The sequence below is a fragment of the Pleurodeles waltl genome, chromosome 10 (genome assembly GCF_031143425.1).
Source record: "Pleurodeles waltl isolate 20211129_DDA chromosome 10, aPleWal1.hap1.20221129, whole genome shotgun sequence".
Taxonomy (NCBI): Eukaryota; Metazoa; Chordata; class Amphibia; order Caudata; family Salamandridae; genus Pleurodeles; species Pleurodeles waltl.
This window is the reverse complement of record NC_090449.1, coordinates 843196560-843211761: the sequence shown is the minus strand read 5'-3', so window position 1 is coordinate 843211761 and position 15202 is coordinate 843196560. Positions and strand designations below refer to the sequence as shown.

General features: G+C 43.1%; 1 protein-coding gene across 1 annotated transcript in view; it reads left to right on the top strand.

Moving 5' to 3' along the window:
* Positions 1-15202, top strand: part of KLHL7 (kelch like family member 7) — a 247515-nt gene that overhangs the window by 69435 nt on the left and 162878 nt on the right. The window contains exons 4-5 of the mRNA XM_069211533.1: positions 2047-2171; positions 10683-10858. Coding sequence (XP_069067634.1) covers positions 2047-2171; positions 10683-10858 — 301 coding nt within the window. The remainder of the gene's footprint in view (positions 1-2046; positions 2172-10682; positions 10859-15202) is intronic.

The following is a 15202-nucleotide window of genomic DNA, read 5'->3' as shown; positions in this document are numbered from 1 at the left end:
CTTGCACCCTGCTGGCACATGCATGCTCTGCAGTGGGCCATCAGATTTCAGGGGGAAAGAGCATCAGGGGCATTTGGCAGACGTATCCAGGTTTAGGAGGAGTTTGCAAAAAATCTGCTGTTGTGGCAATTTGGTTCAGTGGCAAGCCCCTCTCCATTGCCCACCCAGAGCTGACTGTGGTCATCGATGCATCCCTATTACTTTGGGGTGGCCATGTAAGAGCAGTAGATATCTAATGCCTTTGGTCTCCGCCAGAGACTCTGCTCCACATCAGTCTGCTGGAGTTTATGTTGATTTGCTTTACGTTGAAGGTCTTCATACCTATCATCAGAGGAAGGATAAGGAAGGTAAACACGGACAACACCACCGTGTGGTACTGTAGCAAACAAGGTAGTGCAGGGTGGGTATTGGGCCTTGAGTCAGAAGGCTCTGCGCCTCTGCAAGTGGTTGGACTACCAAGGAACTTCTCTGGTGGTAAATCGCCTAGTGGGATCTTTAAACACCAGAGTGGATGAACTCAGCTGCAAGCGCTTATTGGATCACGATTGGCAGTTACGCCTTGTGACACCTCTGGGTTTGTTCCAACAAATAGGGGAACCCTGGCTCTATTTCTTCACCACTGTTGAGAACATGAAATGTCAGCACTATTGTACATTAGACTTTTGAAAGCTTCAGTCTAGAGTGGAGCTTGGGACTCCTATATGCCTTGCCACCACTGCCTCACCTGCTCCAAGTTCTGAAGATCATCTGGAATGGCAAAGTCATCCTTGTGGTATAGGACTGGGCCCGGAGAGTGTGGTCCCCAGAACTCCTAGTCATGAGCATCTGTCCTCTGATCAAGCTGCTTCTTCAGGAGGATCTTCTGTCACAGTACCAGGCCTGAAGAATTTGAATCTCCATCCTTGGAGATTCAGCAGTGGCAATTGACCTCTTTCAACCTCACCCATGAGGTTATTGATGTAATTTTGACAATGAGGCGTCCCTCTACAATATCAGTGTCACACCACAAATTTGGTGTAGACCAGTTGTTTTTTGAGCCTTGGTGCGGCAGCTGTCAAATTGATACATAGCTGCTGGTAGTGGTTCCAGTTGCCAGCCCCAGACATTATCCTTGAGTTCTTCATTATGTAAATTTGCTTAATTCACTTTCATATTCACGGCAGCAATTAACAAAGCTTGGCATGTCCAACAAATCAATTTTTCTTCATTATGCGGTAACTCAAAATACCCAATGCATTTCGGGTCATAAGACCCTTCATCAGGGGTCTTTTCAAGTACCGGAAGGAAATAAAAATTGTGAGCTAACTCGTGGTTCATCCTGGAAACTGCAGCATTACCAGTGTCTGCCTCAACAATATCTGCTGTGCCGTGACCTGGTTGAGGCAGCACTAAATGTGAATTAAGCAAATTTACATAATGAATAACTCATGAATATTATGAATAAAAAAAGGAATTTAATAGACTTCCCTGAATGTTGATTATTGCTTGAACTCAGTGGGTCACAGAAAAGTGTGTCTAGGAGCTTCCAAGTGGAACACCACCCACACGTATGTAACAGTTTCATAAAGGAGTGCAGCACAAGACATTGCATATATCTGGACAGCACACATTGATAAATGACCAGGATCCACATGGATTGAGCATTGAGAAACAAGGAGTGCACACACGGAACATAGTGCAATTGACAAATTGACACAGTACAAGCAAAGTTATTTGAAATGTCATTATTTGTTCTCTCCCTGTGCTAGCTGAGACTTGCTTTGGGCACTAGTAAGGGCTACTTATCAGCTCTTTCAGTGTTTTTGCGGTTGTAGAATCGACCTTCGTGATTTTAATTGCCTGGTGTGATGAGCTTTTTGATAGCTTTACATATAGTGTGATAGTGGGTCTTGAAGAAGATTGGCTAAGCCTAAACTGATTCACAAAAAGCAGTTTTGGTGAGGTATGTAAGCAGTGAAATATTTTGCCCACATTAAAAGCTTAGGTAGGAAATGACTAGACATGTTTGTCATCTCGTTTAACTAAATGGTTTTTCTTTTTTTTCAGAATTTCAGTGAATAGCAACAATGTTCAGTCTTTGTTGGACGCAGCCAACCAGTATCAGATTGAACCGGTGAAGAAAATGTGTGTTGACTTTCTTAAAGAACAAGTTGATGCTACTAACTGTCTTGGTAAGCTTTATTTGTTACAAATATGCATACTTTTGCCATTGAACTGTGGCACAAATTTGACTGAAAGGGAAAGGTTGTGTTCACAAGGAAATAAATCATAACAACTGATAAGCGCAAAATTTACCGTTAGATTATAGTTTAGTGTCTTGCAAGGCATATTTAAAAATAGTCTTCCACTTACTGTAATTAACAAAATGACAGCATCTGATCCATACAATTTCCCATAACCTATAACACATGGTTTGATGAATAGAATTTGTTCCGGTGCTTCGAACCTCTGCTGAAAAAAATGTAAATTACTTATAGCATATGGTGATGCATTTCTATTCTTTGATGTGTACTTTTTTTATTTTGAAAACATGATCTACAATGTGTGTACAGTGAAAAGATACTTAAGAATAATGTGTTGTGGAAGAAATGCATGTGTTAAATGTAAAGGTGTTTTTTTTCGGTCCCCAGTGTAGTCTTTCCAAAACACACTTGGAGGGAAGTGTAGGTGAATTTTGTTCTATACTACCCAGAAGGGTCTAACTTATTTTTAATGCAGATGTTGATAGAGAGAGAGAGACAAAACGTCTTATCCCGTTCTACATGTTGCCCACCACTCATCTATTGCTCACTGTTACTCTCATGGAACAGAAGGATCTTGTTTTTCCTGCAGAAGGATTCTTCATCAGAAGTTCATCGACCTCGAGGCAGATTCTCTTGACTTCTGTGGGGATATGATTTGGAATGCATGAACCCAGCAGTACAGGGCTGCCTGCTAAGTACTTGCTCAATCCTATAAACTGTTTGGTTTGGTAATTATGAGTGCAATTGCGCTCCCCTCCCCTGGGGTTAATATATATATATATATATATATATGTGTGTGTGTTTTTTTTTTTTATAAATGAAACTGACAGGAGGTCGGCTGTGAGCAGGGCTGACCCCCTGTGGTGGCAGTGTTTTTTTTATTTTATTTTTATTAGATGTATGGTTTCCCTGGGGGCCACGATCACTTTTGTCAATGCGTGTGTGGTTTCCCTGAACCACACCCACAAATAAAAGTGATATATGTATATATTATATATAAGGCCACAAGTTGTCTTGCAGCACGAGTCTTCAAAGCATTGCACATGCTCCAACCACCGCGTTTCACCCGTAGCTTTTAGGCAGCAATAGAAAAAGTCAAGCTAACTCTTGTGCCCATGTTTCTGCTAGAGAAGGAGCAGACTTTTGTCTAGTGGCAGTTTTGATGCCATAAAGTAACGCCGAAGGCCTGCTGCAAAGATCAAATCTGTATTTTATGTGAATAGCTGAGTGGGTTAGTAAAGCCAGCCATTACCTGCGCTTTAATACAAATTACATGTATGTGCGAGGGGAGCTATGGAGAGATGAAGGGCACTTTTGCTGGGTGTTAGTGTGGAATCCGAGGAGGAGGTCATGGGAGTGGGAGCACCAATAATGATTGTCGGACTGGGCGCCAGAGGCGCTAAAGGCTGTGACGATGGGTATGTCACAAGTTGAAGTAATAGTGTGTCTTTTTTGGGGTTTTTGAGTGTCTTGATAGAATGTGCTGATTGAGGGAAGAAGTGAATGTAAGGTGACTGACCTCTACTGTTGCGCGCATCACGCACCCACCAGCAATTTTGTGACTATTTACGTAGGCTAGTGTTTTAGAGGGACAGTGTAGCCAGTAGCAGAGATGGCATCTCGTTGGATGACTGCTGCTCAAGCCCTAACTTGGGTTATGGAGGACAGCTCTGATGTAGGATCAGAGGCTGATGCATCAGATACTGAGAGCATCTGAGGGATAGGACAGTGGAGCAGGCTCTGAGAGTGATTTTTCAGTTGGAGGAGTCCCATCCGACAACTCTTCTTCCAGTGATTCTGAGACAGGTGATGAGAACAGGCGTGCTGTCCCTTCGCAAGCACAGTCTTTGCAGCAGGACAGTAGCGGGTTAGCCCAATCCAGAGAGCAGGTGGGTGCGGCAGCAAACACAGAGAGAGTGCTTTCTTGGGAGCTCCCCAATTTAGCCCAGATCGTATTGTGGAGACATCAAAATTATCTATCACAAAACAACCTGGGTTTGTAAGGCAGGCACCTGCGTTTTTGGTCCTGGGCTTGGTGGCCATATAAGGAAACGTTCCAAATCTAGATATTTCAAGAAACTAGACACCCGGGGGAGTCCACGGGGGTGTGGCTTGTGTGGATTCTCCAAAGTGTTCTTACCCAGAATACCCTGCAAAGGTGAAATGTTGAATAAAAACTATTTTTTCTTGCATTTCTGTCACACAAACTACAGAAATATGCTTGGATCCACAACATTCCTACCACCCAGTTTCCCCACCTGTACTGATAAAAATGCTACTCCACTTGAGTGCCTGTACCTAGTGCCTGCATCAGGAATGGATCACCCCAGGGTCAACAGTTGCCCTCATGTAAGGACTAACATTGACTGTTGTCTGATCCATTCCTGCCAGGGGCACTAGGCCTACCCACACAAGTGAGGTACCATTTTTATTGGGAGACTTGGGGGATTGCTGGGTGGAAGGAAGTTTGTGACTCCCCTCAGATTCCTGAACTTTAAATTGCCGAAATGTGCAGTATTTGTGTATTTGTGTTTAGCCAAATGTTGAGGTTTGCAAAGGATTCTGGGTGACAGAACCTGGTGAGAGCCCCACAAGTCACCCCATTCTGGATTCCCCTAGGTGTCTACTTTCCATAAATGTATAAGTTTGGTAGGATTCCCTTGGTGCCGGGTGAGCTAGATGCCAAAATCTACAGCTAGGCACTTTGCAAAAAAACACATCCGTTTTCATTGGAAAAATGAAATGTGTCCACATTGCGTTATGGGGCATTTCCTGTCGTGGGCACTAGGTCTACCCACACAAGTGAGGTACCATTTTTATTTGAGACTTGGGGGATTGCTGGGTGGAAGGAAGTTTGTGGCTCCCCTTACATCCAAGATCTTTCAATTGCCGAAATGGGCAGCAAATTTGCTTTTTAGCCACATTTTGAGATTTGCAAAGAATTCTGGGTGACAAAACCTGGTGAGAGCCCCACAAGTCACCCCATTCTGGATTCTCCTAGATGTCTTCCTTCCTTAAAAGTATAGGTTTCCCTAGGTGCCCGCTGAGCTAGAGGCCAAAATCCACAGCTAGGCACTTTGAGGTGTTATTGCCAATTGTCTTTCTCTACATTTTTGCCTTCCGAACGTAAGGCAGTGTGTAAGAAATAAGTCATTTTGAGAAATTCCCTGTAATTCACATGCTAGTATGAGAACCCCCAGATTCAGAGATGTGCAAATAACCACTGTTTCTAAACTCCTTATCTTGTGCCAATTTCAGAAATACATAGGTTTCCTTGATACCTATTTTTCACTGTTTATATTTTACCAAATTAATTGCTGTATACCCAGTATACAATGAAAACCGATTGCAATATCTAATTTATTGGCTCTGACTAGCTTGGATTCTTGATGAACATACAAGACCTATATATCCCTGTAACCAGGAGGGTCCAGTAAACATAATGGTATATTGCTTTAAAAAAATCTATCATAGTTGGAAAAAGTTGCTGAAGAAAACATAATCAGAAAGGGCTGTTTTTGTCAACTCAGTTTCAATTTTTTTATTTTTATTTCAACTGTTACTTTCTGTAGGAAAATCCTAAAGGTCCACACAAATGACCTTGCTGAATTCAGATTTTTGTCTACTTTTCAGAAATGTTTAGCTGTCCGGGATCCACACTTGGCTTCACACCCATTTCTGTCACTAACTGGAAGGAGGCTGAAAGCACAAAAAGTAGTAAAAAAAAAAGTGGTATATCCCAGTAAAATGCCAAAACTGTGTTGAAAAGGGTGGTTTTCTGATACAAATCTGCCTGTTCCTGAAAGCTGCGAAGATGTGATTTTAGTACCGCAAACCCTTTGTCGATGCCATTTGTAGGGAAAAAACAGATGCTTTCTTCTGCAGCACTTTTCTCCCATTTAAAAAAATAATAATAATAATGTATTGCTGTATTTTGGCTAATTTCTTGGTCTCCTCCAGGGGAACCACAAACTCTGGGTACATCTACAATCCCCAGATTGTTGGAAAAAAATGATGCAAATTTGTAATGGATAGATTATGTGCACAAAAAGTTATGGGAGGTCTAAGCATGAACTACCCCAAATAGCCAGAAAAGGGCCCAGCACGGGGAGTGGTGATGGCCCAGCAGCTAATGGGTTAATAACTCTTTGCGTGCTTTATTTTTAATTTCAGTCCTCTATATCTTGCATCTTAAGTAATTTGCCACTTTGCTGTCAGAATTGAAAACTTTGGAAATGTGCTTCTGCCCCAGAGGTTTCTGTCTTCATTCTTTTAGACCTATTTATTGAAATTTTACATTGGCAGCATTTGCGTTTTTTGTACAGTCTTATTGTATTTTGATTACCTGATTATTGGAACTTTCAATTATAGGCACCTGAACTGGATGGCATTTGTACCAAACCACTTGGTGACAGTTTCACTGCGACTGGTTTCATATTTATTTTCCTTGTTTGAGTTGATTCCTATAAGAAATGTTGTTCTTATTGCTGAATATTGTCTAGGTAAAATTGAAAATGGCCTTAAAGGCGATGACTGCTCTGCATTTGAGCTCCGCGGGGCATCTGCTTTCCCTGGGCCCAGCAATGATGACATGGCACTCCACCGAACTGCTGTGATGTAGCCAGGAGGCATGACGGGCCGGCTGCTGAAGAGAGCAGTGCAGTGCATCTGCCCCACCCAGCCCAGCGCAAATACTGTGATGGTGGTGGAGTGCAAAAGAAACCGGTCGAACCCTCATAAAGATGGTAAAACAGCTTAGATGGCAGTGCACTGCTGAATGTGCTGCAGTGGACAAGGGAGACATTTCAGACCACTACGCCATTCCGTTTACTTTATTCTCCTGAAGCAGTGTCTCTGTATCTTCTGTGACTGGGGCTATCGGAGACCAGTCAAAAATCCCAGTGAAACCTAAACCCAACTGGGGGCAGCTATTTCTTGAATTTAAAGGTGATGCTACAAGTATACATTTCCATCTACTGGTGTTAATTGGAGCTGCACCTTCAAATTCTCTTTATTGCCTAAGGCCTACTGAATGCTTTCGGAGCGCTAACATTGTCTATAAGCCTCATTTTACTTTCATGACGAGCTGCAGAGTAGAATGTCTCCGAGGAACACTTGGTTTAGGGATGGGTACCACAGGGACGCTCATACTGTCAGGCTCCAGACCTTTACTCTGGCTCCCTCCCAGATGATAATTTCCTCTAGCGGAACCTACAACCAGTAGCGTTAATAGCAGTGATCACAGTAGGATCATGACGGCAACAACATTATGGACCCTCTCAAAATTCAAATTTAGCCTTTATCCTATAAACCCACCGCTCAGTGCCAGAATCTGTGCACCAGAAGAGATAAGGGATGGGCATAGTTGTCAGCAGCAGCCATACGTGGGACTACTTTCGTACGAACGATGACGCCACCAATTATTCTAGAAAAAGTGGTGTGGTCGTCCTCTACAGGCGCTCCTTTGCTCACATGGACATGCAGAACTGACTTAATGTATGCCTTTGCCAGATTAAAGACTCCCAACGGGACTCTAATGGTGAGGTCCATTTATTCTCCCACAGACCAAAAAAGACTATCCTGATACATGTTTTGCAATATTCTACAAGAGTGGATCTTAACCTTTTGACTTCTGTCATTACTGGAACCCGGGGAGCCCCAGTCACACATTATTGAAATCTGGGGACCCCTACTGAGACGTTTCTGGAAGCGAGGGACTATGCATTTTTGATTATTTGCACTGCAAAACAATACACCAAACATACAAAAAACAAGCATTCATCAAGCACATACACTAAGGATGAATTATTTTATTAATTTACCAATAAGTTAAAAAAATATATAATGTTTAATGGGAAGGTTGGAGGTTTTCTAAATTCAATTGTGACCACTAATTGTCCATAATGTATTCTGTTTGATGCACTTGATTCCAACTGAATTTTTAGCCTCTGGTATCAAATTCCTTCACATTTACAGAACGTCTTAACATTTTCAGTTTTTCTTTTTCTTTTGGTGGATGGTGATATCTGCAGGCCCAGGGCCCCACTTCACCTATTTGATCTTGTAAGCACTAGCTAAGACCTCCTATGGATTATGCATCTGCACAATAATGATAGCATGACTATCAAACACTACTCAAGTGATGTGGCGATTGATGGATGGAGGAGGGATATCTGTCCTGGACTGTCTTCCTATAAACAGTTTCCCCAAGTCTTTTGTAGACCTATCACCTTTAATCTACCCAGGATCTGGTTCTTTAACTATGTTCAAGTCCAATATGGTTTTACCCTTTCTTCACTCCTACTTTAATTATGTTTGAATGGCACAAACAAAAACACCTATTTTCTTCAGTGGTCTCATTCAGTACTTATTATGGTAAATTACGTTCTTCAGTACCAAATGCCTACCATATACTGTCTGGTAAATGCTGTCAGGTTGTATTAGCACTATTATCTTGATAGAAATAGTAGCTGAATCAATTCATTCTAAATGGCTACAAAATCTGATAATCTCGCCTCGCTAGTTTTAACAGTAATGATCCCATAAAAAATCACAATAAATCGCCTGCTGTTAATGTATTTGTTAGAGTGTATTTGTAAATAATTACTAAGTGCTCAGTTATTTTGTTTTTATGATATGCCACCTGAAATCTTTGCTATTTCTCTAATGCTTCAGTGAACTGGGACCAATAACTATGTTTTATATATGGCTCCTAAATCAATCAAGGCTTTTAATAAAAATTAATCAGCTGGTGTTGAAGGATACTGTGAGCAGAGCTCTTCAAGCACATATTTTGGTATTAGGAATTGTGCTGTATCATCAATACAATTACAAAAAAAAATCAAAGACCCTGATGTAGCTCTTTTGTGGGTTCAGATGTGTACTACAGCAACATTTAACAGATTAGTCCTACCTTACAGTGTGTTTCATAATGTTTATGAAAATGTCCCTTCTGGAAATAGTTTTTAACTTACGGTAGAACTAACCTTAACTATTTATGGTGATATGGCAGCAGTTTCTCACTATACAGCCTCACAAAAGTAAGTTGTCTTGTCCATTTGCACAGTCTCCAGGCCCTTGGATAATTTTGGCAATGAAGTGGAGAGCTCTCGTGGCAAGACCCGATTATAGTAGTTTAGTGTGTTTTTCTTTGTGCTTTGCTGGCAGAATTTCCAATCTTTTCACTTTGTAAATTTGCAAAATATCTTTACTTTAGGCAGCGTTTATGAAGTAAGAATAGGAAAATTTGACACACTTGCCTTCCTCGGTTAATTGTTATTTCTGTCACTCTCCACATGTAAGTACATGAGGCTCGTGGCGATGTGGAGATTGGCTTGCCTCTGATTAATAAACGTATTCATACCAAATTACATTGTAGGTAGATTGCTGTTGGAAAAGAGATAGTTTGAAATTCTGATAGCGTTCATTTTCTTCTCCGGATGACAAAACGGTGGATATTGACAAACATTCTGCATAGAATAGCATTGAATTAACTGCTAACTCTTGTCTTCAAGAAAGTTATGAAAATATTTTTTTTTAAAGATGGATAGATTGATTGAAGATCTTTCTTACTAAGGCTCTCATTGTGGTTGGTGGATATTTTGTTGCGATAGTATAAAGAAAGAGGTACTAATACTGCAGGTTTAATTTTTTCTCCGGATGCAGTATTAGCCCTTATCCCCAGTTCTGGTTTCTAGAGGTCAGAGTGGGGGATAACTCTGTACTACTGCATGTTTTTCCCCATTTAGACCTGCAAATCACTAAATATTATGGGATTTCCTAGTCTTGCCTTACACAGTCCGAGCAGGAAAAAATGTATGTTTATAAAAATGACGCACAGTTTAACCCAATTCAGCATTAACTCTCATTTGCACCTAAATTGGATTATTGGTCCTCTAAGCATGAGCGCCTCCCTGTTTAAATTCCCACTATGAGAGTCTCCAGATTTTAAACTCAAGTATACTCTGACCTCAGGTGTTCTGTCAGGGACAGGGCATGGCAAAAGCAGATTCTTAGTTGTCCTGAGGAAGAGCTCATGCTTCATTTGCAGGAGGACAAACACGGTGTTTCCTTGCTTGGTGACTTAAAATGTAGCAGCTAAATGCGAGTCTAACAATGATTTGTGTGTTTGTGATGAGTGACCATTAAGTTCCAGTTTAATTGAATTCCATCATGCTTATATGAAGCATTTAACCCTCGTTGATCATATGCATTGAGGCAAAAGTCATCCATCTGGCTGGGCAGCCATAATTGCCTAGGACTACTCATCAGTTACAGGTTTGTTTTCTTTACCATGACCCTCTTGATGTTGGAAGGGATACCCCACCATGACCCGAATATTCAAATGGGATCTTCACATTATTTATGTGCTGGGATTGGATGTCAATGTAGAAAAGGCAAGTGAAATTTCATATGACTTCCTTGTTATGTCTATTTCAGGTATTAGTGTATTAGCAGAATGTCTGGACTGTCCGGAGTTGAAGGCTACTGCAGATGATTTTATCCATCAACACTTTACAGAAGTTTACAAAACTGATGAATTTCTGCAACTTGATGTTAAACGTGTAACACAACTCCTCAGCCAGGACACATTGACTGTCCGAGCAGAGGACCAGGTAAGGCACTTAGCTTTGATTTAAATAAAGCACATGCTGTCATCTCACATAGATTTGAGTCCGGACACTGGTTTTTAGAACTTGAAATTATTAATTGTTTTGGAGTCGCAGTGGGACAAGCAATTTGTAAATGACTCAGTGCACAATTAATATGAATCTTCTGTGAAATTTAACAATCACAAATTAATCAATCTTGAGTTGGAAAGGGTGAAAATTGGACTTGCTGATAATGGCTGGACAAGGAGTATTGAAAACATGTGAGGATTTGAGAACTCAGGAAAGCATAAAAACTGAGAGTATGAGGGCTGCAAGTAAATCTGAGTGAAGGAGGGGCTGGCAACTCTCCCATTCTATAGAAATCAGGGGTTAAGAGAAGCGGGAGAGTCCATCCCATTAAAATCTTAGAAAATGAGGACTAGGCTGTTGATATTAGTTACTATTATAGTACAAATGGTGTTCAATTTTGAGTGCATGCTTTCTTCAGTGAAAATTACTTTTTATACTAGAATGCACTTTTTAGTATGATGAAATGTACTTCATTTGTTGTGTGTAGCATTTGTAGGATTCTTGTTATCATTGATGAGAGGTGCACTGTGTATAATTAGGCTAATGTTTTATCCATGGGGGAGGGGGGCAAAAAAGGACAAAATGGCTGCACTGTAATGAAGCTAGGCCGGCCAGGATTGCAAAACCCACCATAATCCTTCCATCTGCAGGCTAAATAAAAAACAAACTGCTGCGACACATGTGGCTGATTGCTGTGGACTCCTAGAGGAGCAATATTAATGGAGCTGATGGGGCTGAACCTTAAAAGCATCCGACCCGAATGATGGACAGTGTGTGCGAGGCATTGAGCTGGGGAGCCATGAATGCTGCGGCCAGATAGCGGGCAAAGGTGCCGATGGCTGAACATAACTGCGGCCCAAGTCGGCTTCTAACTGGGACAAAACTACATTGCGCCTTGAGGGGCCTGTGGCTGGAGGACCGATGCCAGACGTGGTCCGTGGAGCTAGTGGAGTGTGGTGCGGTAGGCCATGCGGGTGGCTGACCTGAGTTGAGAGGTGTCTGTTGCGTGGCCACTGACTGGTATATTGCTGCAGGATACTGGGCAACGGTGCCCTGGGGGTGGAGGTGCTGCATGGACTAGAGACAGTGCGGGCGCCTACCTGATACACTGTGTGGGCAGCGGGGAGGTGGTGCTGAGTTAGACTGCTAGTGCCTGGGAGGCGGGTGGCCTCAAAAGTGCTGTGGGCCGCTGGAGCTGCAGGCTGCTAGGTGCCTCCCGACTTGAGGCTTATGTGAGCGCCGCTGAAATTACCAGGACAGCACCTTGCACAAAGACAACCTTAATGCCTAATGCCATAATGCATATCAACTAGTGCTGACCCCTCCCCCAGGATTGACTGATAAAAATTGACAGGCACAGGGACCTGGGTCTATGAGGTGATGTTGGGCCCCTCTAGCCAATTACCACTAGGAGGTGAAGGGCACATACCTCTGGGATTGCAGGGTGAGACGACCTGTATTGGAGGGGAGGTGCGGGGGGGTACCCACGAATAGCTGTGAAGATGCTGCTATCCTGTCCCGCTGTGCAGACTGGCGCACACTTGCTTCCATATGCTGACCTGCATGCTTTCCACCTGCAGGGAAGTGAGACACAAGGAACACAATGCCCCCCTCGGGCATTGGGGGGGGGCCATGGAGGCACCATGGGTTGCGCTGCACCTTATAATATCTTATTAGATCCGTCAGCTAATTCATTGTTTGGTGCGCAGGACTAGACAGATGTAGGCATAATCACGAGACTGGGCAGTGCCACATCCGCAGGACAACATGGGGAAAATGGATAAAAATCATTCCTGCTTAAACTTTGAGACTAGGAACTCCTCCAAGCATTGTAAGGAGCTGTGCCTGACTGAGCACCGCAGGCTCAACATTTCTTGAGACCACATTACTAGCGCTGCAGGCCAATCTACTGTCTATAGGTGGGAAAATAGACACCCTCAGTCTCCCAGTGGATCATACAACTGCCAAATTGAATCAACAGTCATTGTACGTCACAGCAGCGGAACAGAGAATCTCATCCATGGAGGATGATCTCGAAACCAGTAGTACAAAATGCCTCAGTATGGAGAAGGTACTCACCGTTATCAAAGCAAAAAACGAAGATTTAGAAGCACGCTCACAGCGTAATAACTTGCGCATCACTGGTGTGCCTGAATCGACCAATGTGGAAAAGATGGAGACATATGTGGAAAGGTTGCTACTTTCAGTGTTTGGTGCTGAAGCTCTGTCACAGTTGCTTGAGGTAGAATGTGCACACCGTTTGCTCATTGCGCAGCCCCCTCAGGGCATGCCTCCCCTACCGATAATAGCACAGCTACTGAAATACCAGGAAAGGGACACTATTCTCACACTAGCGCATGAAGAACAAACCATCAGCTTTCAGGAGAACCAGATAGCATTCTACCCTGATTTCACGGTTGCTGTTAAGGCGGCCCAATGAGAATTTCTGTCTGTAAAAAAGCAGCTCCTTGCCGCCAAGATCAGATACGCCATGCTATGCCCAGCACAACTGCAGGTGGATTACAAACGGAAACATATTTACCACCCCGAAAGCAGCAAAGGAACTTTTTGGGATCTGTAACGCCATGCAGACGTGATAGATCTGTGGATAACTTGCCAAAAAGTGACTATATATGAACATTGCATTGACAGTGGATCATTCTAAGTAACCTGTAGGAGACAGTGTGGAGCCGCCCTGAAGGTCAAAGATGGTGCAAGTCTTTGTAGAGGGGAGGGTGGAAGTGCCCTCCTCTATCCTGTACATGTAGGCCAAGACGGCATGATGCTGCCATTTCCTGGCCACCTCTGGTCACCCAGAAGCCCTAGGAGCCTGGCGACCCCTCATGTGGCAGTACTCCAAAGGGTTTGGACAGGCAGATTTTCTTAATTAATTCTGTTCATTGTATGTTTTCACGTATACAGTTATCTGTTTAAAGGGGGAATGTCTTTAGCAATGTTGCAATTCTGAAGTGGGTGGGGGGGAGGAGTTCTGTTCTGTTTGATATGGCACCTCCCAATTGTCACTCACAATACCATTAATTAGCTACACACTACGACTGCCAGGTTATCACACATTGCAATCATCATGACAACAGTACTACTTTGGTCACCCCAGGGGATTGGGTGAACATGTTAACTTGGAACATATGCTGCCTAATAACCCCTGCAAGTCCAGGCTGGTCCTAAATATATGGGCAGGCATGACCTACATATCACATTCCTCCAAGAATCTAATTTAACAGTAAGCACCGACAAAACAGTGAACATTCTCTTGGCAGCACACAGATTTTCCTTGTCGTACTCATCATATGCCAGCAGTGTTTTACTATTAATTAAACGGGGAGTCCCCTTCACGGTTACACTTTTACACAATCACTAATAGACGATCAGGGCTGCCTGGCCATCTTGTAGGGCTGTACATATGACACCCATCTTACTTTAGTCAACACCTACACACGAAATGTAGACAATCCTGACTTCTTTATGTCAGTGTGGAGAAGATTGCACAACCTAACAGCCACCATCATCCTGTGGGCTGCGGGGAGGGTGGACATGAACATCCATCTAGTTACCGAGATGGATAGGGCCACCCTCACTGACTGGCACAGCAAAACATCGGCCATTGTTATATAAGAGAGTATGGAGGAATATGGGTTAGTGGATGCATGGCGACTCTGCCATCCATTGTTAAAGGAGGGTACGTTTGAATTGTCGGTACACAGAATATGGTCCTGATTAGATTACTGGTTGATATCAAAGGAGGCCTGCCCGTGAGTAACAGAGGCTACACACCTGCCGAAAACTTTGTCAGGTCACTCACCTGTATTAATCTGCTTCACACTGCCAAGCAGAGCCTCTGCACTCTTCACAAGGAGATTCAAAGCACTGGCACTGCTTGATGCGGCATTCCCATAAGGTGTATCGTTGGCAGTTATTGACTTCTTTGTCACAAACAAGGGGTCCGTGAGTGGAAGGACACCTTTTTGGGAGGTTTCTAAAGTCACGATTTGTGGGGTCTGTATAAGCGCATAAGCCGGGGTTCTAAAGGCAACTCGAAACCAACTTCGCACCATAGAAACTACACTACAATCACTTGAGCGCGATTATGAGACCAGACCACTGCAGGCTACACTTGCCAAAATTTGGAAGCACCTCACAGAATTCCAAGACTTAGCAGAGCAGGAATCACAGTTCCTATCAAAACGGCATGTGGCGGAAGCGTATGTCAAGGGGAGGCACCCTGGACATAGCCTAGCAATTAAACTGCAGACACCTGCG